General features: G+C 37.5%; 1 protein-coding gene across 1 annotated transcript in view; it reads right to left on the reverse strand.

Annotated features, from left to right (window-relative positions):
• Positions 1-24,780, reverse strand: part of LOC107674580 (integrator complex subunit 1-like) — a 26,496-nt gene extending 1,716 nt beyond the window's left edge. The window contains exons 1-46 of the mRNA XM_016468592.1: positions 24,719-24,780; positions 24,341-24,628; positions 24,258-24,271; positions 24,080-24,217; positions 23,842-24,001; positions 23,647-23,752; positions 22,513-22,699; positions 22,274-22,419; positions 22,007-22,148; positions 21,613-21,789; positions 21,409-21,517; positions 21,207-21,327; positions 20,703-20,780; positions 20,456-20,613; positions 20,197-20,293; positions 19,874-19,965; positions 19,728-19,788; positions 19,450-19,647; positions 19,123-19,252; positions 18,853-19,032; positions 18,014-18,163; positions 17,754-17,933; positions 17,566-17,670; positions 17,306-17,473; positions 17,115-17,226; positions 16,857-17,015; positions 16,286-16,432; positions 16,098-16,196; positions 15,843-15,967; positions 14,488-14,742; positions 14,240-14,399; positions 13,952-14,083; positions 11,873-12,053; positions 10,168-10,291; positions 9,638-9,765; positions 9,461-9,548; positions 8,620-8,867; positions 5,010-5,139; positions 4,772-4,905; positions 3,641-3,833; positions 3,299-3,420; positions 3,062-3,171; positions 2,855-2,971; positions 1,330-1,400; positions 1,147-1,238; positions 950-1,059 (exon numbers count right to left, since the gene is read on the reverse strand). Of these exons, the coding sequence (XP_016324078.1) occupies positions 950-1,059; positions 1,147-1,238; positions 1,330-1,400; positions 2,855-2,971; positions 3,062-3,171; positions 3,299-3,420; positions 3,641-3,833; positions 4,772-4,905; positions 5,010-5,139; positions 8,620-8,867; positions 9,461-9,548; positions 9,638-9,765; positions 10,168-10,291; positions 11,873-12,053; positions 13,952-14,083; positions 14,240-14,399; positions 14,488-14,742; positions 15,843-15,967; positions 16,098-16,196; positions 16,286-16,432; positions 16,857-17,015; positions 17,115-17,226; positions 17,306-17,473; positions 17,566-17,670; positions 17,754-17,933; positions 18,014-18,163; positions 18,853-19,032; positions 19,123-19,252; positions 19,450-19,647; positions 19,728-19,788; positions 19,874-19,965; positions 20,197-20,293; positions 20,456-20,613; positions 20,703-20,780; positions 21,207-21,327; positions 21,409-21,517; positions 21,613-21,789; positions 22,007-22,148; positions 22,274-22,419; positions 22,513-22,699; positions 23,647-23,752; positions 23,842-24,001; positions 24,080-24,217; positions 24,258-24,271; positions 24,341-24,628; positions 24,719-24,773 (6,277 nt within the window). The 5' untranslated portion in view covers positions 24,774-24,780. The remainder of the gene's footprint in view (positions 1-949; positions 1,060-1,146; positions 1,239-1,329; positions 1,401-2,854; positions 2,972-3,061; positions 3,172-3,298; positions 3,421-3,640; positions 3,834-4,771; positions 4,906-5,009; positions 5,140-8,619; positions 8,868-9,460; positions 9,549-9,637; positions 9,766-10,167; positions 10,292-11,872; positions 12,054-13,951; positions 14,084-14,239; positions 14,400-14,487; positions 14,743-15,842; positions 15,968-16,097; positions 16,197-16,285; positions 16,433-16,856; positions 17,016-17,114; positions 17,227-17,305; positions 17,474-17,565; positions 17,671-17,753; positions 17,934-18,013; positions 18,164-18,852; positions 19,033-19,122; positions 19,253-19,449; positions 19,648-19,727; positions 19,789-19,873; positions 19,966-20,196; positions 20,294-20,455; positions 20,614-20,702; positions 20,781-21,206; positions 21,328-21,408; positions 21,518-21,612; positions 21,790-22,006; positions 22,149-22,273; positions 22,420-22,512; positions 22,700-23,646; positions 23,753-23,841; positions 24,002-24,079; positions 24,218-24,257; positions 24,272-24,340; positions 24,629-24,718) is intronic.
• Between the last annotated feature and the right edge of the window lie 2,733 nt (positions 24,781-27,513).

Below are 27,513 nucleotides of genomic sequence, written 5' to 3' on the forward strand. Positions count from 1 at the left end.
CTGAAAAAAAAAAAAAACAATAGAACCCCTCCCAAAACACAATAACAAATTTAATGGATTTCAGGGTTATAATGGGAATTTGTTTGGTTTTAATGTAAACTATAATGGTATCTATTTGATGGATTCTATTGGTGGGATGTAATCTGGCAGATGGCAACCAATAGAACAACAGTAATTCCTATTGGAATAATGCACAAAACAAAAAGGAATTTTGTAATGGTTTAATGGAAACTATAAGAATTTCTGTGATGGTTTCTATTGTTTTTTTCAGCAGGGTAATGATACCCATACTGTGCTGCACATTATTGACAATATTGAGCTGAAGCTTGACTTTGCAAATTTAAAATCGCAAATCAAATCGCAATCGCAATATCTGTCAAAAAAAAAAATCGCAATTTGATATTTTCCCCCAAATTGCACAGCCCTATTGCACATATTGAGTCAACAGATATGTAAATATAGCTGCGCAGGAAAAAATACTTACACATCTACATACCTTGGGTCTCTAGTGACCCTATACACTTTTTACAAAAAAATAATCAGAAAACTGGCATTCTTTTATATTTTACTGTTTTTTTGTTGTTATATTGTTTATAATCAATAGATTGAGGAATACTAAGAAAGTTGATGTCTAACTTAAAAAAATGAAGGAGGGAGAGGGTAGAGAAAGATGTCCCGGGTCGCTAAAGGCCCGAGGTATGCATTTAAGGGTTAAATAATACATACTTTGTTGTCAGAAAAATTAAAATAATCCCATTAACGAAAATACAAGCTGCATATTTGTGCTTAAAAGCATTCAAAATGCCTCTGAGAATTCCAGAATTTCCTCAGATGCTGTCAGATTAGCTTAAAATGTTTAACAAATTAAAAAAATTATTTATACAACAACAGCAAGCAAAAAACAATTATCATGGTTTCTTGTAATAAGGTTATCATCAGTTTGTATTACCTTGACAGAGCAGCACATATTCAGGCAAGTTTCTCAAGGCCGTCTGCACTACATCAAAGTTCCCGCTGCCCAGACAGTACATGAATGTTGGCAGGAATTCAGCAGCCATACTAGAGTTAGCAAAGATAATGGTGAGTGTATTTCTACATGACATTTCAATTTAATACACACTACATACTTGCCTGCAGGCACCTCACCTGGGGATGTTCTGGATGCAGCGCAGGGCCAGACTGAACGCCATGTTGCGGCACACTTCTTCAGGGGAACTCATCAACCTCTGCAGATCATTCTGATAATACATGACAAGCTGGTTGTACTTGTTAAATCTCGCTAATTTTTGTTTATTGTGCAATTTTGTGTGCATTGTGCAATGTACTTACAACAAAATACTGAATTATTTCTGGAATTCTTTTGGATTTCTCATCCACTTCAGTCAACCCCTCAAACACATCTAGAACAAAAAAGACAGAAGTAAAACATCACAATATATAAAAAATAGGGATGCACCGATACCGATACTGGTATTGGGCCCGATACTGAGCTCATGTACTCGTACTCGTACTCGTTAAAATGCCCAAAAAAGGTAACACCTAATTTTACAGTGTACTTGTTACATGTACTTACTGTAGTAATTACAGTAAATTATGTAATAGTACACGCAACTTACAATAAACCAAACTCGAATCCTAACCGTATAGAATGCACATGTTGTTACTTAATATTAGGGTCAATTTCGTTAACTATGACGAAAAATGTTTGTCAACGAGGTTTTTTCCCCTGACGAAAACGAGACAATGACGAGATGATAATAAGGTCATTAAACGATAACTGAGACTAAATGAACATGCAATATCACTGACGAAAAAAGACTTTACCAAAACCTTTTTTAATTTTGTTGAAAAAAAGTGGAGACAAAACATTTCAGACTGCTGTACTTTTGTTTCTTTTAATATTTAATTTTGTTTTAATTCTTTTAGGTTTTTATTAAATATTGTAATGCATTTGTTTTCTTTCTGAATGCTTGTTACTTTTTTTGTTTGATTTTAAAGTAATTTTAGCCTGGAGCACTGCCAGTATATTGTAGAAAGTTTCTTCTATTGAAGTTAAGCTATCTTGGAATGCACTAATCTATCAGAAGTTCTATAACATAACTATAACATTAATTGTTATAGTTATAATAAATAATAATAATAACAGTATGTAATGCTAATGTTATTTATAAAGTTAATTATAGTAACTAATAAAAAAAAAAAACATTTTAATAATGCATATAATTGAATACTTTGAAATATTAAAATATTTAATATTTTATTTCCAATCCTATTTGTATGTTAAATTTATGTTTTATGTTTATACTACATTATATAAAATACATATTGATGTAATAATAACAATACTACTACTACTAATAATAAAATAATGTGCTAAAACTATAATAACAAAAGTAATATAAATATTAATACATTGTTTAACAATACATATAACTGAATAAATTATTAAATATTTAATATCATATATAAATATCATATATTATATTAAATATTTAATTTTACAATTTTATTTGTATAATTCATTTATATTTTATAATAAATATTGATAATAAGAACAAGAAGTAATTGCATAACTTGCACTATTCAAATGCCTACAATTTAGTCCACCACACCTCTCCCTTGTCTTTATTACTGCTTCCTTTTTTAATGTCATTTAGACAAAAATGTCTTTCAGCTTCCAACATTAGTGTAGTACTGTCAGCTTAATTTTATCAAAATTTTAATTTAATTTAATCTATGCCTTCTAATCTAAGAATTCTTCAGAAAATATTAACAGTAAGTATGATTTAATGTGGGTCTATTTCAAGAAGAGTATATTAGGAAGTGCTCTGAAAACAGTATTCATTTATCGCACCCTCAATTGCTTCTCCTTTGGAGATCTTCTTCAGGCATTTAGTCATGTCAGCCGCAGTCAGTGGCATGGAGGCTGCGATGTTGACCAGAGGGAGGGAGCCAGAGGACGAATCCTCAGCTGAAATACAAAGAGTGAGAGACAGGCTCTGGTGACGATCATCTCACATGTAGCTCTGTCTCTTGTGATGTGAAGTGTTGGAGCCCCTACCGTCTCTGTCCTCAGCAGCGCTCTCAGAGGAACCAGACTTCACAGGCAGAGTCAGTCCAGCGAGCAAAGACTTGAGCTGCACCAGGTCCGGATTCTCAGTGGATAGTCCCCTGAGATTGAGAGAAAACACAGGGAAAGTTTTACATGAAAAGAAATAACTTACAAAAAGAAAGTAAATGTAGCACTGAGGGTATTTGAGAATGCAGAAATTATTAATGCAAGCAAAAAGGCTCTTACTGTAGCACATCTGAATGTTTCTGAAGGAAAGGCACAGCAGATGCTGCATCATGGGTTATGTACTTTTGGATGAACTGTACAAATTTGTTTATGATGGGCATACGGGATGATCTCTTGAAGTTCTGCAAAAATATTACATTACATGTTCCCACCAGCTCTTTACAATTGGCTTGTACAGTTTCATTATAACAAACACAAAAACCGATTTAGCAGATAAGCAACTGTGAGAGGTCTGTCGCGCTAAGAACATTTTCATCAGCAAAAATGATTAATGTTACTATGTACTAAACCTTGTGTTAAAAAAATGCGAGCAGTGTACATTACTAGAGGAGATCTTTCTACCTGCAGTACTTTGATGAAGGACAGCAGACAGTCCTGCAGTGCTCTCTGGTGGTCAGAGTGAAAAACCAGTGGCTGCAGCAGCTCTAGGACAACCAGAACATCGCTGAAGAAGGTCAGATGGTTCTGCTGCCTGATCTCCTGCAGGTTCAGATGGATGCGACCGTGCAGGAGCGCAGTGATCATGGGCAGGTGTCTGAAATACACAAACAGCACTATTCATTCAGCACATATACTCTCAGACAACATGAAATTTAAATGGGCCCTATTTACTTGCTTAAAAAACGACAATGGCATAATTATGAAAAAAAAAAAAAATCCATCAATATTTGTATTATTATATTATTTAATATAATAATTCTTAACGTATTTAATGCACCCCGCCCCGGCCCAAACCTGCCATGCCATTTCAGATGCAGCTTGAGTGTAATAAAAACCTATTTTGAATCAAAATATTTATTTCTAAAGCTACATTTTTTTGTAAGGTCTATTCAATGCTTTTCTCATCACAATAATGGCATTAAATTATCCTTTGGGGGGTAATTTCTCATCCCCAAACTGATGTACAATTAATTGGTGATTAATTTGATTGAATAACCTGCACATCATGTAATTAATTAGAGTAAAAATTTTAATTGCTTGACAACCCTAGTAATAATTATTAATATTATTTTATTACAGTTAGAATATACATTTTTTTCCAAATTTTATTCTTTAAAATTTAATAACTTTCTCCATTTCAAAAATGAAAAATAACATTAATCAATAATATGATACTTGTCATGTACCAATGAAACGTCAAGTGTATTAAAAAAAAAATAATAATAATAAATAAATAAATAAGCAATATTATTTCACACCGAATATTCATTAAATTAAATGCAGAAATGGACAGGTTTTAAGTTAATATTTCAATAATTTAACAACACATTTGCATATTCATGGTTCTCTGAGGTTGGGATCTTTTTTATGTTTAATTTTGATTGTTTTTATAATTATTTATTGTAATTTTATATTTTTATGATTTAATTAATTATCTTTTTTAGCAACTCATGAAACACTTGCAGTTCCCTCATATATATTATTTTTTTTTCTCTTCATTTAAACTGAATGGAAAATGCTTGTGTTGTAAACCTGAGTAGAAGCACAGGGTGAGATACGGCCAGTTTTCTGCAGGCCAGACTGGCATCAGATGCACGGTTCTCAGCTGATTTGGAGTCTCCTGTGTCAGCTAGCAGAGTGATGAGACGATGCACAAGAACATCCAGCTGAACGTGCACATAAACACAGAGACAATAAGCAGAGTATTAATCTTTCAGGTGCCGTTAACAGGAAGCTCATGGCCTGACGTGTCATAAAGTGCAGCGGTTACCTTGCAGGTGCTGCCGTCTGCCGCCCCCTCACCGCTCAGGGTGGCCTCTGGTAGGTGGATGTGTTGGATGACCTCTGGGAAGTGCAGGTAGATCTGTAGCAGCAGCGTCTGACACCTCTTACTCATTATACTGGACATACCACACGTATGAACACAATAAATAAGAACAACTTAAACAGGCAAAAAAAAAGCACTCACACACAACAGCTGTGACTAAGTAATATTGCAGATGATTACAGGAGAGGCTGCATGAGTAATATGTCAAGTTCAACAAAGAGTACTTTACATTAAACCATGAAGACTTAAGACATGTTGTCTATCATCAAGAGTTTAGGTTAAAATGTACATGAATGTGTGTGGTCCTGTGACTGGTTACTATTTCTTTTCTGTTTTTCACCATTTTTAAATCACTTTTGCCGTCACTAGTTCACTTTAAATGGTTCTGTGGTGTGACAAATTAATTTTTAAAAGTCAATTAACATGAAGACATCAAATTTGTATGCAACACTATACGATTATACTATTAAATGAAAACACTTAAATAAGCAATAAAATAATTACAATAGATATTATAATATATTACACCAATATTATTAACGTTTGAATTTGAAAATAACTTTTGAACAATATAATTTCTTAATTAAATCTGCAAAAAGCTGTTTAAAATAGACTGAGAATAGCATGTCACATAGCAGGAAACTTTCCCAATATTATAATGATAAAATAATATTTTTTATGCATACTTTTTATTTTGTATATTAATAATAATTATTACTGACCTCAAGATATTAAATAAATACGACGTATAATAAGAATTATGAATATTATATAATTTTAACAATTATCATAATTATTTATTAAAGACATAGCAATGCTATTTTTTTTATTTTTGGCAATGGAAATTTTCTATTTCAATACAGGTATGAGACAAAAGTCTTTTGAATATTTATTTCCTTGCAAGAAAAGGTGACAGTCATACAGTCATGGCTGCAGAGTGCGACACCGAATAACACTCTGACTCAGTATTTATATCCTAATCAAACCAGGATGCTTCTATCTCATCCAATCATAATGCATATTCAACATATGTGTTTATTTAAGGTATCCAACCATGTCCCTTAGATGCGTTTCTAAGTATTTAATGCAAATTATTTTTTAAGAAGCTAGGTATAAAATAGCATTTCTTGTCTCACACTTGTCTTGCACACGCGCGCACACACGCGCGCACACACACACACAATAGATTTCCTGTTATCTCTCAGCTCATCAAAAACTCAAGCATACTGAAACAAACTGAAGTACTCAAGAGACAGTCTAAAGAACACTCTTTAGAACAGTGAAGCAAATAATACTAATAATAATATTAATATTTCAGATAGAAATAAAACATTTCCTCCACAACCAACTATTTTATTTCGGAAATACAAAAGATGCGGTTTATAATACTTTTAGACTGAGAATCAATAGCATGTCACAGAAAAGACAACCAAAAGTATTTCATGTCAACCATCCAGAAACCATGAAGTCATAATTGCTTTATGCATAATTATTATATTGTATTAATAACAATTTTCATTGAGAACAATATATTAAATAATTAAGGATTACATTAACAAATATTATAAATATTATTTATTTTGATCCATTTAAAGCATAATTATAATTATTAATTAAAGAGAAAGCAAAATACTGTGTAAAATCGTTTAATTACAACTTTCTAAAAGTATCGTCAACTACCCAGAAACACTATGAAGATTAAAAAGAGATGGTCTAACTATAAAAAACCAGCCAGTGTCAACAACAGACATATTACCAACAGAAGAACACACTGTCTTGTCTGCTTGTCCAATCAAGCGAAGGCCTTCTTACAGACAACTTTGTTGCTTAATTGTGGTTTATGCTTGCTAATCCGCTGTTGTGTTCACAAGCAACAGATATGGAGAGAATGCCAAACAAACACACGACCGTTTATCCCACCAAACACACGCTTTACATGCCAGCATTACCCGAGCCCATTCTCGACCATAAGACAGCTTAGCTAGACTTATAAATATCGTATTTCTGGGAGTAATTTTTTGTCTGACCTTGTCCAAAGTTTTTTCCCCCTCATTAAGGGGGTTTAATAACCAAAGGCAAATTCATGAAAGGAAGGGGGGCTGCCACCACAAAAAGCCCCAGTCTGATCTCTCTGACAGCCCCAGTCTGAGCTGCGACTCACAACAGAAGCCAAAGGAAGAGCCGGAGCCTTAATCCTCGTGCATTCATTATACTACACTGAGCTCTCGAAGAAGAAGAAGATCACAGCGCTCAACGACTTCAGCCGCTTCTCATTTCACACCACAAGAACTAATTACAGCTCCTCCCGCTATTGTGCCTGATGTAGAGCATTTCTGCTGTAAGCAAAGGAATGGCATGGTATCACAAACATTTATCAGCCTCTTTAAGAGGGCCTTTAAGGAAGAAGTTCAGTGCCTTTGCTTTGTAATGGTGGTGAGTGTTTGCAACATGGTACAAACCCTGACCTCTCTGACACTGTTGTCCTTGCGGTTTTGGGGGGCTTTGGCTTCCACTTTTTCATAGCTAGACCAGTACAGAAACTACAATTGTGAAAAAAACTACTTCATTTCATGAAGGAAATAGCAGAGCTTTCGAGGCAGCTAGAGAATACTGGTAGTTTTAGGTAAAATAAAGTTTTAGGCTTAGTTTCTGGTTATAACCGATATGCCACCTCGGAGATTTTTGTTAAATAAAAATTTATATTTGTAATAAATGCTGTTCTTTATCACTTTTTATCAAAGAATCCTGAGAAAAAAAAAAAAATCACAGGTTCCAAAAAATATTAAGCAGCACAACTGTTTCCAGCACTGATAATAAATCAGCATATTAGAATGATTTCTAAAGGATCATGTGACACTGAAGACTGGAGTAATGATGCTGAAAATTCAGCTTTGCTACCATAGGAATAAATTATATTATGAAGTATATCAAAATAGAAGACTGATATTTTAAATTGTAATAATATTTCACAATATTACTGTTTTACTGTATTTTTGATCAAATAAATGCGGCCTTAATGAGCATAAGAGACTTCTTTAAAAAACAAACAATTACTGATCCTAAATTTTGTGTGGATGTCATATTGAAGTTAAAACTTATTTCATCACATTCATTCTCAATGTTTTAGTCACATGCATAAATGCACCAACTTTCTCATGTGTTCTAATACACTGCAATTTAAAAATTCTTAAAATATTAATAAGTTAATAAACAGACAGCACACTTAAGACTAAAATCATCAACAAATCAAAGTCTAAAGCAGTTTGAGCTGAAAACTATGGAGAAGAACAAGAGGAAGGTACTGGGATCAAGAAACAACACTGAAAAGACTTGTACCTGTATTTCCAAAATGACCACCAAGATGCGCTGTGTCTACAGCATGTACACTAACCGCTAGACCATTGCTCTGACTATTAAACTGAATTTTAATGAAAGTGACAGCTCACTAGCCATCTTATGAAATAAATCCTGTGCATGGAGTTCTTTGAGAGATTTACTTAAAATGATGTGATTTAGATTTTTTTTTTGTCCTGTACAGACTCAAAAAATGTACCTGTCTCCCCACTTCTTAACACAGCTGATGAGGTACTCTGAGACTTTCTTGACATTGTCCAGGTCTGAGTGGAGACAGCTATGCAGCAGGGGCAAGCGTGACTGGAGAAGAGAGCAGGAGACCTGGTCCAAAGCGCTCTTGGAGGTGGTTGAGTCACGGCAGCTCAGCTCTGACTCAGAAAGGATGAGGTCCACCAGGCTTATGAGCTCTTCAGAAGACAGCTTCAACACAAACTGCTCTGTACGCTTCTGCAGAGACACACAAAACCCCATCTTATCCACTTATGGCCAATATACACTTATAAAAATATACAATCTGTGGCTAAACATTGTAGTTTTAGATCTTTGGACCACTACAAATATTGCTTGGGTCTGGTTAACAACATAACTAGTTATAAAGGGGCCTATTCCATAACAAAATTACTATATTCTTAGACCAGTCAATTTAACTTGAAATGACTATTGTCTACTCTCCTGTAAGTCCTTAAAATAAACCAGACTGTTTATGCTACTGTATCTTTAAGACTTCCACATGTAAAGCAGCAGGGTTCTCACACCTTTTGATTTCACCAATTCATTTCTATAACGTTTTCCATAACATAAGTTGTTTATGCTTATTTCTAAAAACTGCATTTGCAAGAGCACCTTCTAGCCGATAAAATATTTTAAAGATAAGCATAACCAGGAAAAAATTATATTCAAAACTGTGGGAAGCTTGACCCTGTTATGATAGGCTAAAATATCTGCATGTGAAATAAGAAAATACAATCCAGCCAAGATGCTGAATAGGTGTTATGTAAATGTATTACAAAATTGTGATGTTATATTAACTGTGACCAGACCTGAGGGGTTTTCTGATCTCGCCCCTGCCAAATGCGAGGAATGTGACTGCAGGCCCACAGGAAGTCTAGAGCTGAGGTTGGGTCCAGTCTGGGGATCAGAAGAAACAGAGTTTCACACACTGGAGATATGAGAACAGAAAAAGGGGAATGTGTTTAATTAAGAGAGGAGCCACTAACCTCTGGTCTCTGTGCTTGTTGAGCAAAGAGCTGATGCACTGATGTAAGGTACTCCAGTTGGACTGGTGCGTGAGGAGAGCCAACAGGTACGGCCTGTAGGAAGGGGCCACACTCACACCACTTTTAGCCTGAGGCAGACAATGACAAAGTTACACTGATCTTGTATAAAAATGCAATTAAATCCAGCAACCGTTCACGGGTTCCACAAGTATTTCTCACATCTTCGCAACATTTGCTTTGAAGCTAAATATCTCAATATTGGGAAAAGAGACAAGAATTATATGTAGATATGAGTGAATGAATAAACTACTTGTGCAATAAAGCAATGAAATGATTAATGCAACAGAATTAGCCTGTATTTTATGTTTAAGAAAACAAATGTAAACCATTAAAAAGGGGAATATTAATCATACGCTTCGCTTTTTCTGATTCATTTTATTTGCTGTGGCACCCTTACACATTATATATATATATAATCAGTTAAAACCCGCAGCCACACCCACATGATAAGTTAAGAGAAGCTATTTTACCTTGTTTTGAGCAAAAAGCAGCTTCTGCTGAAGATCCGAGCAAACAGAGGTCACCTCAGGGTCAAGCAACTCCAGCCAGTCAACCAACAGTCCTGAACATGAACCAGGCTTCTTTAACTCAGTGCTGCCAAGTAAACACACACACACACCCATCATCAACACATAAAATACACGGGGTTTCCAGCAAATAAATAATACACTAATTAAATCAGTGATTCCCAACCAGTAGCACATACACCACTGTTCAAACATTTGGGGTCGGTAAGATTATTTGAAATAAGCATCTTATGCTCACCAAAGCTGCATTTATTTGATAAAATTCAGTAAAAGTTATATTGTGAAATATTATTACAATTTAAAAAGAGTTTTCTATTTGAATATATTTTTGAATGCCACTTATTCCTGTGATGGCAAAGCTGAATTTTCAGCATCATTACTCCAGTCTTCAGTGTCACATGATCCTTAAGAAATCATTTGAATATACTGATTTCATGCTCAAGAAACATTTCTACTTATTATCAATATTGAAAACAGCTGTGATGCTTAAAGGAACACTCCACTATTTTTGAAAATAGGCTCATTTTCCAACTCCCCTAGAGTTAAACAGTTGAGTTTTACCGTTTTCGAATCCATTCAGCCGATCTCCGGGTCTGGCGGTAGCACTTTTAGCTGTAGCTTAGCATAGATCATTGAATCTGATTAGACCGTTAGCATCTCGCTCAAAAATGACCAAAGAGTTTCTATATTTTTCCTATTTAAAACTTGACTCTTCTGTAGTTACATCGTGTACTAAGACCGACGGAAAATGAAAAGTTGCGAGAGTATATGAGAGAATGAGAGTATAGTTCCTAGCCATATCGGTCTAGAAAATCGCAACTTTTCATTTTCTGTCAGTCTTAGTACACGATGTAACTACAGAAGAGTCAAGTTTTAAATAGGAAAAATATAGAAACTCTTTGGTCATTTTTGAGCGAGATGCTAACGGTCTAATCAGATTCAATGATCTATGCTAAGCTACAGCTAAAAGTGCTACCGCTAGACCCGGAGATCGGCTGAATGGATTCGAAAATGGTAAAACTCAACTGTTTAACTCTAGGGGAGTTGGAAAATGAGCCTATTTTCAAAAATAGTGGAGTGTTCCTTTAATATTTTTGTGTAAGCCATAATACTTTTTTTGGGGTTCTCCGATTAATAGAAAGTTCAAAAGAACAATGTTTATTTGAAATATAATCTTTTTCAACATTAAAAATGTCTTTACTGTCACTTTTGCTCAATTTAATGCATTCTTGCTGAATTAAAACATTAATTTCTTATTAAATTTGCCAGACTTAACAGTTATGTGTGTACATACAGTTGTGTATATAGATACACACCAATGTTATGAACTTGATATTTAATTAAAATGGACAAGTCTGTGACTCTGCAGTATAAGAGGTAATAGAACACATTTCTGGTTTGCTGTTGACGAAGGGGTATTTGAGTCTTACTGTTGGGGTACAAAAGCCAAAAATGTTTTTCATAGAGTCACACTATGCATGATGTGCATTTAATCTGTATATTACTACGGTAACTTTGGCCGTTCGACAAGGATCAAACAAGTGCAAACCAGTTTTACTGTGTGTTCCTTCCCCACCTAGAAACAGTATTACCAGCACACAGTAAGGAAATCTATGATGAGGAAGTGAGTGATTCATTGTGCTCTTACATTTTGGAATCCACCTCTATTTTCACCCCTCGCTCCTCTGTTTCCTGAAGCAGCAGAGAGATCACCATGGCAACTGGGCCTGCTGTGTGTCCTGGGGTTCCGGTCTCCGTACCGATGGTCATAAGCAGGGACAACAGCTCCTCTAGATACGGAGACTTCACCTCCATGAGGCCCTGCAACACTAAGGCACACAAGGTTTTTGTTTTATAATGCCTTCACTCTTGTGAAACACACACAGGTCCAAAAAATGAAAAACAAACCATCGCAGCCAATACCACATTGCAAAAATAAGAACTACCACACGCTTTGCTTATGAGTAATCCTGTCTGCTAGGCCTCCAGCCCCACCACACTAGCTTTCATAAAAATGCAAGTCAACCCTTGCCGTTGGAGCCGTCGCTGGACGTAAACAAGCCCTGGAGTGGATGTGTGGCCCTGTGTGTGTGTGAGGTTGTTTTTTGTTTTGGTGAGGTTCAGAGCGGAATGTTAAAATATAAAGAGAAACACATTAAGGACAGCGGCGGTGATGCTGGTGCATGAGTCAAATGCTGCCCTCCGGAGAGACTGACTAATGCTGGCAACCACTCCAACACCAACACACAGACCTTAACTGCCTCTGGAGAGCTGACTTACACTTCCCTCCTTGCCTGTTGGCCTTACGTTTGCCACAAACATCTCACCAGTTCAAAAATATTTTTCCAATGCATACATTGTTGTAAGAGACGAGTACACCCGATGTGGTTCCTAGACGAGCTATAATTAAAGTTAATAACATCATACACAGATAAGTGCTGTGTAATATAGGCCACACAACACATTCAAGGGGTTACATCATACTGTTGTATTTGATTTTTCCCCCCTGATGTCCACTTAAAATGTTAGTTCAGTTTTTCTGAGCCACAAACAGTCATGATTTAGTTTCTTATATCCATTTACCATACACCCCCCTCTTTGATCCTTGGGCCTATTTCACACATCTTGTGTAAGCAATGTAACTGGGCAGTTGACACATAAGTTTTGGAACATATGATAAAAGATGATGAATGTTGCCAAACATTGAGTGACCGCTTAAGGGACAGTGCATATTTTAAGTGCAGAGTTGCAGGTGCTACTCCACACAAGGTTGGTTGAACTCTCCCACATTTAGTCCTATTGCTAGTTTTTCGAAAATGTAGGAATAATACCATCCATCTATTACACTTCCACTGAATAAAGATCTTTGACATGTAAATTCATGTTAACTTTGAAAAGAGTAATTTTTGAGACTAGGTAAACAAAAAAAAAAAAAAAAGGTGTGTGTGTACGCTTGGTCAACATTAAGTGAAAATTTACCTTATCTATTTTCTGCATGCATGTTATTGATCTTATTGTGAAGTTCATCTTTGTTGTATTTTTACCTTTTTGTGACCTTGGCTTGTCTTAGCTTCATCTCGATCTTCTAATGAAACATTAGACTTCTCTGGTGATGTATGCAGAACTTCTCTGATAATTCAGTCTGCCACCCCTTTCTTACAATCAACTGCAAGCTCACATTCAGATCTGCTTCCATCCAATCAACAACTGATGGACTGAACCAAGTCCCGCTTTTTTTTTTTTACTTCAGATAATCCGTTTCACTCAGATGTACATCACAATATGGAAGAAAAGATTTGTTGCTACTTCTGTTTAATCTCGACTTCATTTTGAGAGTATATTTTAGGTGCAGAGCAGCAGGTGCTACACACAGCCAGAAACAGCACAAGGTTTGTTAAACTCTCTTTTAAGTCTTATCACTAGTTCTTCATATATTTAGGAATATAATCTACATCTAATTTATTTCCTCTACATTACCTCATGACTGAGAAGGCCCAGCTTAAGAACACAGAATATGCCTCTTTGATGTGTAAATATGGGCAGTCATGTGTGAAAGAGTCATTTCAGCATTGTTTCAATAAATGCTCTTTTTAGACTAGGGAGGAAGCTTTGATTTCCAAAATTTATAGTATGCTTTCAAAATAAAATGAACTCTCTCATGAAGGACAGTTTGATTCCCCATGATGTTACCCTTTAAGTGAGCAGTACTCTGTACTGCTTTAAATACCTTTTCGTATGAGTTCAGGTTCAGCGTTGCATTTTTCTCCAGCTCTCAAAGAGGCAAAAATGCCCCTCACTGCCACTTCAGAGTCCCGTCTGTATGCCAGAGCTTCAGCCAAATGGAGAAATCCAGTACGAACTGATGACACAGGACACAGTCAATACACCTGCAGAGCATGCTAGGACTAAAACTGTTCTACTGACTGCTGATTCAGCTAGTTCTGTGCTGTCAGTTTGAATATGTGCTTGCAAACATGACCCGCACAGCTAAGATTCATGATTAGGAGCCACTCACCATCTGTGATGCGATGTTTGTGAGAGTACTGAGCTGCCAGAGATTTCAGGAGGCTGTGGAGTGGCCCTGTCTCTGCCGCTGAGTTTTCCAACCACGTCAACATCTGCACAACGGCGTTGAAGAACAGTGACGAGAAGCCAACATCTTGAGAGACCAAACGCTAGAGGAGAAAACGTGAATTTGAGTGAGCAAGCAAAAGGAAGCACCAGTGATGATATTGAATATGTAGGTATGCATTGGTTATGTGCCTGGTAAAGATGGAGTTGGCGCAGTAGAGGGCAGGAAATCGTATGGCTGTGGTGCATTGCCATGACCAGGGCTCCAGCGTGGGTAGAGTTTAGAAGGGCTACAAAGGCTTGTAAGAGTCGCCCGGTGGCACCACCCTGGTGGATGTGACCCTGTCGTGCCCGCAGCACCTCTTGAGCCAGGGTCTGCTGCAGAGCTAATGACAATGGCCGGACCGGGGGCGGCGGCCAGCGCGGATCCACCTTCAGAGGGAAGAGCTACATGGAGAAAAGAGAATTCAGCAAAATCATTTTCCAAGTTACCACAATTTAAATATTATATTTTTGCTCTTTATTTGATAGGTACACTAAGGCTCTACCAATTTAGTTAATATTATGGTATGCTTGTTTTTATGATATAATATTTATGATACAATTAGTATTAATTATATTTGTAATTATTTTTAATGCATTATTTTATTTACATTAACTCATTCATCACTAGAGTTTAATTAATGAAGAAGAGGGTTGTCTACATAACTGCAAACTCTGAAACAAAAATTCGTCAGTGTCAGTCAGTGACGCTTTGAAGGGTTGTGAAACAGATTAAAAGGCCCAATATTCTTCTAGGAAAATCAAACAATGAAGGAGTGTGACAATTTCGAACAAAGTCTCGCCAAAACAAAGGTGTTTTGGCGTTTAAGTGGTTTAAAACAGCTTGTCAGTGCAAACTTTCCTGGAACATGACAAATCAGTGAGTGACATTTGTTCCTGCACATCAAGCATGGTTGAGTTTCCGTTTACCATATTTGAGCTCTATGTATGTGCACTAATCAATGTTAGTATATGAATAAATGGATGAATAATGGATTATACCACTCTGTTCATATGAATTACTTTTACAATGTATTTATCAACTTTTTGAAACGTCAAATTTTTATTGGAATGGACTTTCAATGGAGGGATAGAAATCGCTGAGGTTTCATTAAAATATCTTCATTTGTGTTTCAAAGATGAAGGAAAGTTTTATGGGTTTGGAATGACAAGAGTGAGCAAATGACAGAATTTAAATTTTTGGTTGAACTTTTCCTTTAAATGGATCTAGTGTTTCTTACTAACTTGACATGGTTTTAATCACAATCCAATAACGTGAATACTGTGATGCATTACGATGTATTCAATTATGACATTACCCAGCCTTAGTAGAGAGTGATCAGGACGACACACTGCATGCCAACCAGAGACTGACAATGTCAGAAGCACATGCAATAACTGTTGTGCCACAGCTCTGACAAGATATTAATACAACCATTACAGAATTAAATCTTGGCAGAAGAAAGAATTCCTCTAATAAAGCATTTCAAAGTGAGATGTTGCACCTGCAGTAGAATCCCAGCGAGATCATCCTCTGGGCCGATCACTGGCACCTGACTCACTGCTCTCATCTTCACAGAGCCATGGGGCGTTTCAACAGTAACCTTAGCCCTGCTCACCTCTGAGCTGTCTGTAACACATCAGATCAGCAAAGGACTCATTAGTACAGAATTTAATCACTCTGTGCAACTCAAACTGAGTAAAACAGCACTATTAATCAGTACTGACAGAACCCCCAGTGTAAGGCATTAGATCCTGACCTCTGTGCGGAGGAAGTGAAGCACTGAGTAAACTGTGAAATGTGTGTCCACCCGTGGCTCCTCTCTCATGCTGTACCTCCACTAGATGAGCCATGTAGTCTAACAGGTAGAAACATCCATGATATTAGCATCATTTTACACACACCAAATCATGGGAGAACAGAGTATTTCAAATGAAAGACCCTCACTTTTGTCCATGATATTCTGTTCCAGTGTTTGAGGATCGTGAGACACGGCCTGGTCCAGATACTGTAGCAGTTTGCTCATGCTGGAGACGGGGATCCCAAAGGACTGGACGAACAACAGCAGCTGCTGGGGCTCCAGATCCTGTAGGGCTGTGAATGAAAAAAAAACGAGAAAAGAAAAACACACATTAGCTCAACTACACTACAGTTACAAGTTTGAAGTCACTAAGATTTTTTAAATGAAATTAATACTTGTATTCAGCAAGGACGCATTAAAACAATCAAAAAATGACAGTAAAGACATTTATAATGTTACAAAAGATTTCTATTTTTCAATACAAAAATATTAAGCTGCACAACTGCTTTCAGCATCGTTTTTTACAGCAAATCAGCATATTAGCATGATTTCTGAAGGATCATGTGACACTGAAAACTGTGCTGAAAAATTAAAAATGAACTGTATTTTTAAGCAAATAAATGCAGGCTTGGTGAGCATAAGACACTCCTTACAGACACTAAACTTTTACATGGTAGTGTATATTGCCCCTTATTTGTAAATAAAAGTTATTAATACCTGCATCAACCAATCGGGAGACTTCAGATCGGATCATTCTTAACTTCAGCCAATCAGGCAATAGAAGGGCTTCCTCTGATGTGTCAACCAGGAATGCAGTGGGAAGGGGCTTTTTATCAGGAAACCAGATATCCAGCAGTTTGTAGAACTCACTTTCAACTAATAAAAAACAAAAAAAAAGGCAACCACAGTGGCTTTTACTACAAGCAAATGCAGAATTAATCAATCACACAACACTGCAACAGAGGAGATACTCACCTTTGGGAGGTCCCAGTGTGAGCAGGATGACCATAGCATGGACCACTAGGATGTGCATGGTGGCTGTTTCTCCTGTAGTCCATCGCAGGAACACTTGATCCTGAGACTCCGACTATGAGATTTAAAATTTGGTCTTTATTCATGTGCACAAGCAATAATTACGGAATTTTCAATTATATGTTCCTTAGTACCCAGCTATAGAGGTCCTCTCCCTCTTTTGTCTTCCTCATACGACGGATATAGCTGGAGAAGATGGAAATAAGAGCTGAGAGAACTGCATCAGACTCGGGCCTGCAGGAGTGTTTGGAAAAGAGGGAGTTCATTATAGTGGACCGTTCCACTATCAGACGAGCCACATCCTGAGAAGACATGAAACACAACACAGGAGAGAAGAGAAAGGTTAGATTACAGCTTATTTCAGACAAATAAAAAGCTGTAGATTTAGACTAACCAAGGCCAGGTCATTGTGGAGTGACTGCTCTTCCACTGGTGCATGCTGGGAAAGGTAAATCAGGTATGCGCTGATGGTCTGAGGATCAGTTTCCAAGTGAATGGCCTAAATTGGAAAAACCACACAAACACAATAAGCTGAGCAAGTTGCAGATATTGATAATCTTGTACTTGTGTAGGAGGACTGACCTGCTGTAAGGCGCTGGACGTCAAGCCTCTTACACTATCAAACAGAGGTAGTTTGGGGAGGTCCTGAAGGAGCCACTGGTAGCCTGGCAGTAACTCGGCATCTCTTGAGTCCTCCTCCATGAGCTGATCCCTCTCCTCTCCATCTTTTAATGCTCCCTCAGTCAGCACCAGAGACAAACCCTGATACACACATCACAACGACCATCTTTTAAACGGTCTAAATGAATCAAGCACTGGTGGATGGTTAATTAACTCCGCACCTTCATGGCCAGTACTCTAGAGGCCACCTGAGAAGAACTGAGACGGCGGAGGAAGTAGTCCAAGACTTCACATGTGGTCTGTTCATCAGCCTTAGGACCCAGCAGCAGGTCCTGGAGCCGCCCAAGAAGCTGCCTCTGTTTCTGCTGCCTCTGACAGGGAAAGACGAGGAGAAAAAACAAAGTAAAAACAGTAGTATTGTGAAATATTATTACAATTTAAAATCACTGTTCATTTTTTTATATTTAAAAATGTTATTTATTTCTGTGATGCAAAGCTGAATTTTCAGCATCATTACTCCAGTCTTCAGTGTCACATGATCCTTCAGAAATCATTCTAATATGCTGATTTGCTGCTCAAGAAACATTTCTTATTATTTTCAATGTTGAAAATAGTTGTGCTGCTTAATATTTTTGTGCAAACTAAAACATTTTTTTCACGATTCTTTAATGAACAGAAACTTTGTAATATTAGAAATGTCTTTACTGTAACTTTTGATCAGTTTAATGCATCCTTGCTGCAATAAAAGTATTTCTCTAATCTTACTGACCCCAAACTTTTGAACAGCAGTGTACCTTTAACTGCTCTATTTTATTTTATCATAATATACATGTATTTACATTTATCATATTTATTTATGTTTGCATATTTCGCATTTTGGACCACCCTAACAAATCAATGTGTAAATTACTTCAATAAGGATTGGAAAAAAGGGTCATGTAAAACTAAACTTTGGTTTAAGATTCCTTGACTAACATTACAAGATGACTTCAGTAAAAAAAAAAAGAAAATAAAATTTAAAAAAAGACAACAGCAATGTGCGGTCAAGGCTGAGCTTTACCTGTCTTTTCTTCACTCGCTGCTCTTTGCTCTCTCCTTCCTCCTCATCATCAACGGAGGAGGCGTCATCAGCAGCATCGTGGAGGAGGAATTCACAGAGGCACTGAACGGGCAGCACATCCAAGGACCCTTCACTGGACTGGACGAGATCAGCCAGCCATGGCATAGACTGAGAGGAGGCCTGGATGGGGGAAAAAACATGAGATTTAGAAAGTCCCTTAAACATGGCTCTTCATAAAGCACAGTTCCCCAAGTATATAAGAGTGTTTACTTGTCTCTGGATAATATTGAGTAGGAAGTCAGGGTTGCGGCTGCGGCAGAGCAGATGGCCCAGGCGCAAAGACTGGTTCAGACTCTTTACTTGATCCAGGACAAGAGGCGGTGGCTTACGAGGGGGTCCCCTGAGCATAGAATGAAAGACTGGGTCAGTGTATCTGTAAAAACATCCTAATCTAGTTGTCTAATAAACCTGGCAATAAATATTACAAATATTGTTGATTCTTTGACAAATCGCTTTGCTCCTCTACCGCAAGTCACTTTGTATAAATGTAAATGTAAACGGTGGTTTATCACCACAGTGACAAACAGGAAGTCATACTTTGGATCCAGGCTGGTGAGCTGGGACAGCAGGAGGCTGTTGTTTTCTGTTATGGTCTGTTTGGTGGAGGCAGCTGCCAAGTGGCTCTCAAAGGCCAGGATCTCCTGCCTCTCCTTCTGAGAGATCTGCAGCTCTCGGTTGATCATCTCGGTTTTGGTCTCCTCATCAGCCACCGTGCATGGAGGGTAAGAGTAGTTGCTGAGGAGAGAGCAAAAAAAAGTGTCAGGTGCTGAAACATCCATAAAACCACATTTCAACACAATACGCAGAACACTTACTTTGTCATAACCATCTCCATGAGCATTTTCAGAGTGGGGTAACCATCCCACGCTGCCAAACCTGAAACCATCGATGACAGCGATATAATGGCATTCTAATGAGATGTTATTATGAAATGCAAGTATTGCATCATATCTGGCCTCACCAATTTTCTGTGGGTTGAACGCTGCCACCACAAGCAGCAGCAGCCAGGCCTTCCAGTAAAGAGTTGATATGGCAAGATTTGGAGGTTGATAGCTAAAATGGAACATTTAATAAAGCATTTCACCTCTTGAAGGAATAAACAGCCCACAAATAGAGTACTGGATGCCAGGAGTGGACAGACCACAATGTAGCTTAAACTTTCAATGCAAATAGTCCATGGCACCCAGTAATTATTTGGCAATATAAAGCTGATGAATCACTGCATAATAAAACTGAAGTGAAAAAACAGCAGGGAATAAACTCGGTGAAAGGTAAAGGCCGTACCCTGCAGGCAGCTGGATGTTCTCTGGGTGATGGTAAGTACAAAGGTTCAGCACAGCATCAATGAGTTGGATCCTCTCGACTCGCAACACTTCCAAGTCTACAGTTGATGATGTGGGAAGACAAATATCACCAAACAACCAGTTTTGAAAACTTCTAAAAGGTCTTTGAAAAGACCACTTCTAAAAAGTTCTGAGCTATTTTTAATTATTAAAATATGCGTCTTTTACGAGTACCCCTCTATCCAGGAGCGCTGTCTTACCATCAGACTGAACTCCTGCAGCTCTCTTCACCAGGTGATCAGCCAGCTCCATGGCATCAGCTGGGCCCAGGGGCAGATCACGAGAGAGACCGATCACCAAGATGCGCATCAGCGTGTCCTCTAACAGAGGAACCTCAGAGCACAGCCGGAGAAAGAAACTAACAAACAAGAGAGATGCATTAACATCTATTAATTGAATGTACTAACAACTATTCTTTCTGTAAGATGTTCAAGCAGAGATTCTCACTTTCGGTCACTCTCAGGTGGCCAGTTGTCCCATTTGTAATACGTCTCAGGCTGCTCTGTGAAAAGCACTTTGTGCAGACTGTTGAAACACAATTAAACAACCAGTAAAATAACAATATGCTATATGTAAAGGTGTTTACATTGCAGACAAGTGCTAGATTAATTTTAAGGGTCCAACAAGAGTGTTAAATGGCCAGGAAATATCAAATAAATTGTTTTTGGTGCAATGTATCACTTTAAATGAAAAATTATGATAAATATTAGCCCTATAGTGTTATTTTAGCAGTATTTATAGTATTATACGTATTAAACATATTTCATGTATGTTTTATGATTGTTTATTTTTTTTTAATTTATGTTTTTCCATCTATTTTTGTATATGTTTTATATACATGTTTTCATTTATATTTTATTTTATTTCAGATTTATTATATTTACTGACTATTTTTAATAGTTTTAGTTAACAATAACAACACTGGTCCTACATCCAGCTGATTCATCATACCAGTGCACATAGTCTTTAGGTCCCACTTTACTGATGGTGGGAACCACAGAGTGCAGCCACCACACAGCATCTCTCTGGATGGCAGCAATCTGGTTTTGAAAGGACCTCAGCCCCTCCAGATCTGAAATACATATGCATCCTCATTAGCATAACGTTTTGAATGTTGGGTATTGTGAGGCAACAGGGGTATAAAACATCTTACTCTTCTTCTCTCCTTTGTCCCAAGCAATGCCAGCCTCTTTGACCTGAGCCGTGATCCCAAGCATCATGGACACTGTCAAGAGATCTGTCACTTGAATGACAAAACGCTCCTGAGATGGAAACAAAAAATGATGTATAGGCAAAACATCAAAACAGATGTTCTTTTCATAAGTACACATAGTAAATACAGCAATATAGTCCTCACTTTAAACTCCATGTCCACATAACTGGCCTCTTTCCTTTCCTGCATGAGGCCTAAACAGAAGGACTGGAAGTTGATCTCGTGTTTGGTCTGTTTAATGATTTCCCTGAGCAAAGCGCGTGAGGCCCGCAGGTAGTCGTCCTTATTGGTCAGCAGGTCCTGGAACACCAAGGCCAGAAACTAGGGACAAAACAAAACAAGGCGCAAAAGAAATGTTATTCAATTTCTTGAGTCCCTCCTTCATGTCCATACCATAAGTGGTGCATGTCAGAGTATGATACTTTGGGTTGGGGTTTTTGAAAACAAGTATTAGCAAGAACTACAGTGATACCTTCTTTAAATAGCAACAGTCATTTATAAATGTACATGAAGCCAACAAGGTTGGTTGAAAAGTCACCTTGGGTGCCTGCTCTGGGCTATGTTGCAAAACTGTATGGAGCACTTGCATATTATTGGGATTTCTGGCATTTGACAGCTCGTTAAAGATCACAAACTTCACCATGGTGCCCAGATTATCTCGGTGTGCATTCAAAAGCTCCCTGCAGAACATGAGAAACATGAAAAAATACATTAAAAAAAGCATTTAGGCTTTACAGTACTGACTTATAATTAATTATATATAGAGTATAAACTGAGATTTCAGGTCTGAAGGTATAATGCCGACCTGACACACAGCATGTAGTGGTTGAGGAGAACTTTAGGTTTGAGGCGGATCTTGATGAGGTTCGAGATGACCTCCATGTCGTCTGAGCCGTGTGTATTACAGTTCATGCACAAAGACATCAGAAGATCCTGTGCTGGCCGAGTCAGCTGGAGAATGACCAAACAAAAACAAACCTTTAGATATGTGGTTTCATACTCTCAGACAATGACGCTTCCTCTCTTTTGTCCATGTTTTTGTACCTTAGGATTCTGTAACCACATCTCAAGTCTCTGCACGGCCATCAGTCGGACCTCTTTATAACCACAGGTGGCCGTGAGAAGGCGCAGAAGGTTCCTGGACACGTTATCCATGGGCTGGCGACGGTTCAGCTGGTCCCTCAAAACGTCCAAGACATACTCCTCCACACTTTCAGCCAGCTCCTCATACCTGAAGCCAGAGAAGATAAAGGTTACACAGAGCAAAAGCTTTGTAACAGGTTTGTAAAATGATTCTGATAAATACCCGAGCATACTGTCATACCAAAATTACTGTACCAATGAAAATTTACTATTCTCAACACCAATTTCGATACCACAGCAAAAACTAATAGGCTACTTAAGACACTCATTTGTATATATAAAAAATAAAACTATATACATTATCATTACATATACACTACTGTTCAAATGTTTGGGATTTGTAAGCGCTGCACTGTTATCTCCGCCTACTGGAGACTTTTTCAGGCTTCTGACCTTACTATTTTTGTGGAAATCGTGATACCTTGTTTTTCAGGATTTTTTGATGAAAAGAAAGTTCAAAAGAACAGCATTTACATTTACATTTAATCATTTAGCAGACGCTTTTATCCAAAGTGACTTACAAATGAGGAGAACAATAGAAGCAATCAGACCAACAATAGGGCAACAGTAGAAGTGCTGTGACAAGTCTCAGTTAGTCTAGCACAGTACACATAGCAAGGTGTTTATTTATTTGTATTTTACATTTTAAATAAATTAGAGAGAATAGAATAGAATAGAATAGAATAGGATTAATAGTATTAATTGGTCAGGTGCTGGCATTGAGTTGAAATAGAAAACTTTCGCAAAACAATGTAAAAGTCTTTACTGTCAGTTTTTGTAAATTTAAGGCATCGCTGCTGAATAAAAATAATTATTTCTTTATTTAAAAAAATAAAAAATATCTTACAGACACCAAACTTTTGAATGGTGAAAATATTTTAACAGTAAAAAAAAATTAATTGAAGCATGCAAGCATTTCTCAATTTCGAAAATATTACAGTATTTTTTATGTAATAATTAATTGCATGTAATTAATTAATTCACTTCATATCATTAAAAACTGGCACATCTTCTTGAATATATGCACTTCCCTACCTGGGCATGTCCTGTCCATCATCCTCTGGACTCAGTTTCTCTTCAGCGATTAAAAGCTCAGTTTGACCTTCATCCTCATCTGGAGTGGAAGGATGAGGGCTGTTCCCTAAAATACAGTATTTTGTGTCAATTCTTCTAAATTTTACTAACATATACATTTCCGTCCATGACTGAGAAAAGTCTTGGACCACCAACCAGCACTGAGGTCGCCTCCTGATCTCCCTGTTTCCGTCTGGAGCAGCATACTCTTGGGTGGCATCTTGGTTGTGAAGGCAGTCTGGATGTTATCAACAAAAGTTTTACAGTGCGAGCTGTCCACCCAGATACGCTCACCGAGAGAGTCCTCAATGTAGACCTGGGAAACCCCACAATGACTGTGTATCAGTACCATGATTACTGTGAGATAAGAAAGCTGGACAGCTTGATCACTTACTTTGACAAATATCTCAGGCCAGTTTTCATCTTCCTCATAGGCAGCCATCAATAGGTTACAGGCCAGCACAGACACCAGGTTGTTCCCCTTGGCCTTAAAGTTGATTGAGGCATCACGGCGGAGCAAACTGCAGAGAGCCTGAATAAAGACATTTAACACAATAAGTTTAGTCACCAGCAGCAACAGGCTTTACTTTAAAACCCTAAATTAGATATATGAAAGTTTTCTGTAATTAAAAAAAAAAAAGTTTGTTAATCTCACCTTCAATAGGAACTACAGATGGCTCTTTGATGGAGGGGGATATTGATCTTTTGTCAACAGCAGCTACCTCAGCGAGGCGTGAGAGGGCGCTGGGTGGAGTAGAAGAGTGCTTGGGCCGTTTGGAAAGACTGGACAGGCTGGAGGAAGAGGGAAGAGATGAAGACGCCTCTCTCTTGCGGTCTGGGGGTAAACCGGTGGATGCTGGCTTCAAGAGAGCTGGGTTTGCTTTCGGCTCACTGCTCTGACTCTTCGCTCCAAGAGCAATGAAATCTCCTGGAGGTGGGTGACCTGAGGGACGTCACAGGATGATAAAGACGTGTCCGAGAAGTATACAGAGTTCATTTCTTTGCCATAATCACAGCTAAAATCTTATCTTACCTGATGGTTTGGTGTTACTAGGGCGCCTAATGCTTGTTGGCTTTGGTCGATTCATTTTGACACAAGTTGATTGAGGCATCACGGCGGAGCAAACTGCAGAGAGCCTGAATAAAGACATTTAACACAATAAGTTTAGTCACCAGCAGCAACAGGAAATTACAGTACGGTAGCACATGTGATTCTATCTACCTCTATCACACCCTCTGTGGCAAAGACATTGGGCTTGATTTTGGCGAGAAACATGAGGCTGAGGTATAGCGTCATATCAGGCTTGGCTCGGTTCATCTTCAGTTGTTTGACAGCCCCACATAGCACACCCTCAATGCGGTCATCATTACCCTCTGCCTCCGCTGCCTCAATCTCATCCAGAAGCACAGCAGGAGACACTGAAAAACAATCAATCACATGCTGTGTGAATGTACACTGTGTATAAAAACAAGGTCTATGAAAATATGAACACTGGATTGGACTACAGATGTCTAAAAATAACACTTAAATACAAAAATATTTGCTGTCAAACACACTTAAAACGGGTCAAAATGCCAGTCTTGGAAACATACTAAATGTAAATACTGTTACATTGTCTGAACTGCATGTAAACGGACAGAACAGAACCAAAAAAATGTTGACATTATTACAAAGCGTACTTTTAACAGCACTTTGACTTCTTTAACATGCATTCAGAAAATAGACACTTTTTTCAAATGGGAATACTTGATACTGCTGTTTCATAAATACTTGTTCTATTGCATGTAATATTTTTAATCATTTCATTGTTCTTTCATTAAAAATGTTCTGAAAAAAAATACTGAAATAATGAAAAAGCAATATCGAGCAATGAAATCTCCTGGAGGTGGGTGACCTGAGGGACATCACAGGATGATAAAGACGTGTCCGAGAAGTATACAGAGTTCATTTCTTTGCCATAATCACAGCTAAAATCTTATCTTACCTGATGGTTTGGTGTTACTAGGGCGCCTAATGCTTGTTGGCTTTGGTCGATTCATTTTGACACAATTTCCAACTTACTGTAACTGTAAGAGACATAAACAGCACAAGTTTGAATTACAGTAGAGGAATTACAATATCATAAACCATACAAAAACTGCATTCAGGTAAACTATACAAGCTGCGTCGTTTGTTGATATGGCCTATTTGGAGCTGATAGCCTTGATATTGTAACACTAAGAACCGACTGACTAATTCATCATGCTGTGCAGTGTTGATAAAACGACATTTATTGCCTTTTATTACCTTTATGGGCCCTTATTTCAATGTCTTCTGTACTGTTTACAAGCTGTCGCTGGTCTTTGAGTCTTTAAAGGGTCATGAAACCCCAGACATTTTGGCAGGTAATGTATTACAAAAAAAATCTAACATTAGCCGAAATGTAACAAAATACCATCTAGTGCTAACAGTCAAAACTATTTAATATACGGACATAGTAAGTACATAATATGAAGAAAATATTTATAAACTACCTCAGTTTATCAACGGCGCTGCTACATGATCTACCGTTTCTACTTCTGCTGCAGTGGGAGAGTTTCCTGGCAGTGCGACAGCGCCATCTATAGCACTGGAGCCTGAATCAGCTATCAGGAAAAAAAATCATATGAGAGTAATATTAATAACATATTATAAATAATAGTTACATTAGGAACCATTTGGCACTCAGGACAAGTTAAGTTATTCTGCAACCCTAATCATTTGTAATTTCTTCTGTGTGTTAATGGATGTTTATCTTGAATCTTATTGATAAAGTCAGTAAATACGTATATGTTGTGCATTTATTTATTTCATTTTAGGGCCATATCATTGACCCATAAGAGTTTTCAACCCTGACTTTAACAACCACAGACATGTAACATGTAAACAACCACAGAATCGTATTACCTTTCGCTTAAACCACATACACTCAGGGTGATTAGATGTCTCAGGGTGGCACTGTTGCTATGAAGCGTTTGGGGACTACAAGGAATAATGTTTCCAAGAATCCTTACTTTGAAAATGATGTCAGACATGGAAACAGACATTACTGTGCCTGCCAGACAAAAGAAAACAGAACTTTCACCCAGAAAAGAACACCGCAGAGAGCACGCACTGTAAGGTACTCAGCAAAAACAACATGTGCTTGTAATCTGACCTCATCGGAGAAAATACACATATGTGCCTGGTTACAGTTGCTGTAAGTATTGTTGAAAACATACTTCTCTGACAGGAACAATGAATGGCTACTTCTGAAAGCCTTCCAGATATGAAATATGCATGCCACTTCTAAAATGTTGCAAGTGGAACAAAATTTTCCATGTGTTTCCCTAAACTACAAGGCAGATTTGCTGAGTATTTCAGTTGTGATGGATTTTTAAAAGAATATTGCCTAATTAGCAATGTTTTGCCTAAGTCAAAATACAAGACTTATAACTTACTCATTTGCCACACCAAACTGCCCACTTGTTATATAAAGTGTTTTTCATATTAACCATATTTTTTATGATGTCATTGGCACACTAGTCACTATTCCAAATATAAATCCAGTGTCACGGGGGAAATTTAAAACCTGCAAAAATAAATGTGAAAAAAAATTTGAGGCACTTATAATTGAAGAAATTATCAGGATTCTTTATAGTATCAGAAATTATATACAATATGGGTAAAGTGCCATTCAAACATATTTTTAGTCTTGGAAGATTAATGCAGGTCTGTCTAATGTTTGGCTTAAGCCGGCATGATCTTAAGAACTTGAGGATGTGTTTCCACTTAAAAGATTTCTCTTCTTTTTTTTTTTTTTTTTTTTA

The sequence above is a fragment of the Sinocyclocheilus anshuiensis genome, unplaced genomic scaffold, assembly GCF_001515605.1.
Source record: "Sinocyclocheilus anshuiensis isolate Anshui unplaced genomic scaffold, SAMN03320099.WGS_v1.1 scaffold152, whole genome shotgun sequence".
Taxonomy (NCBI): Eukaryota; Metazoa; Chordata; class Actinopteri; order Cypriniformes; family Cyprinidae; genus Sinocyclocheilus; species Sinocyclocheilus anshuiensis.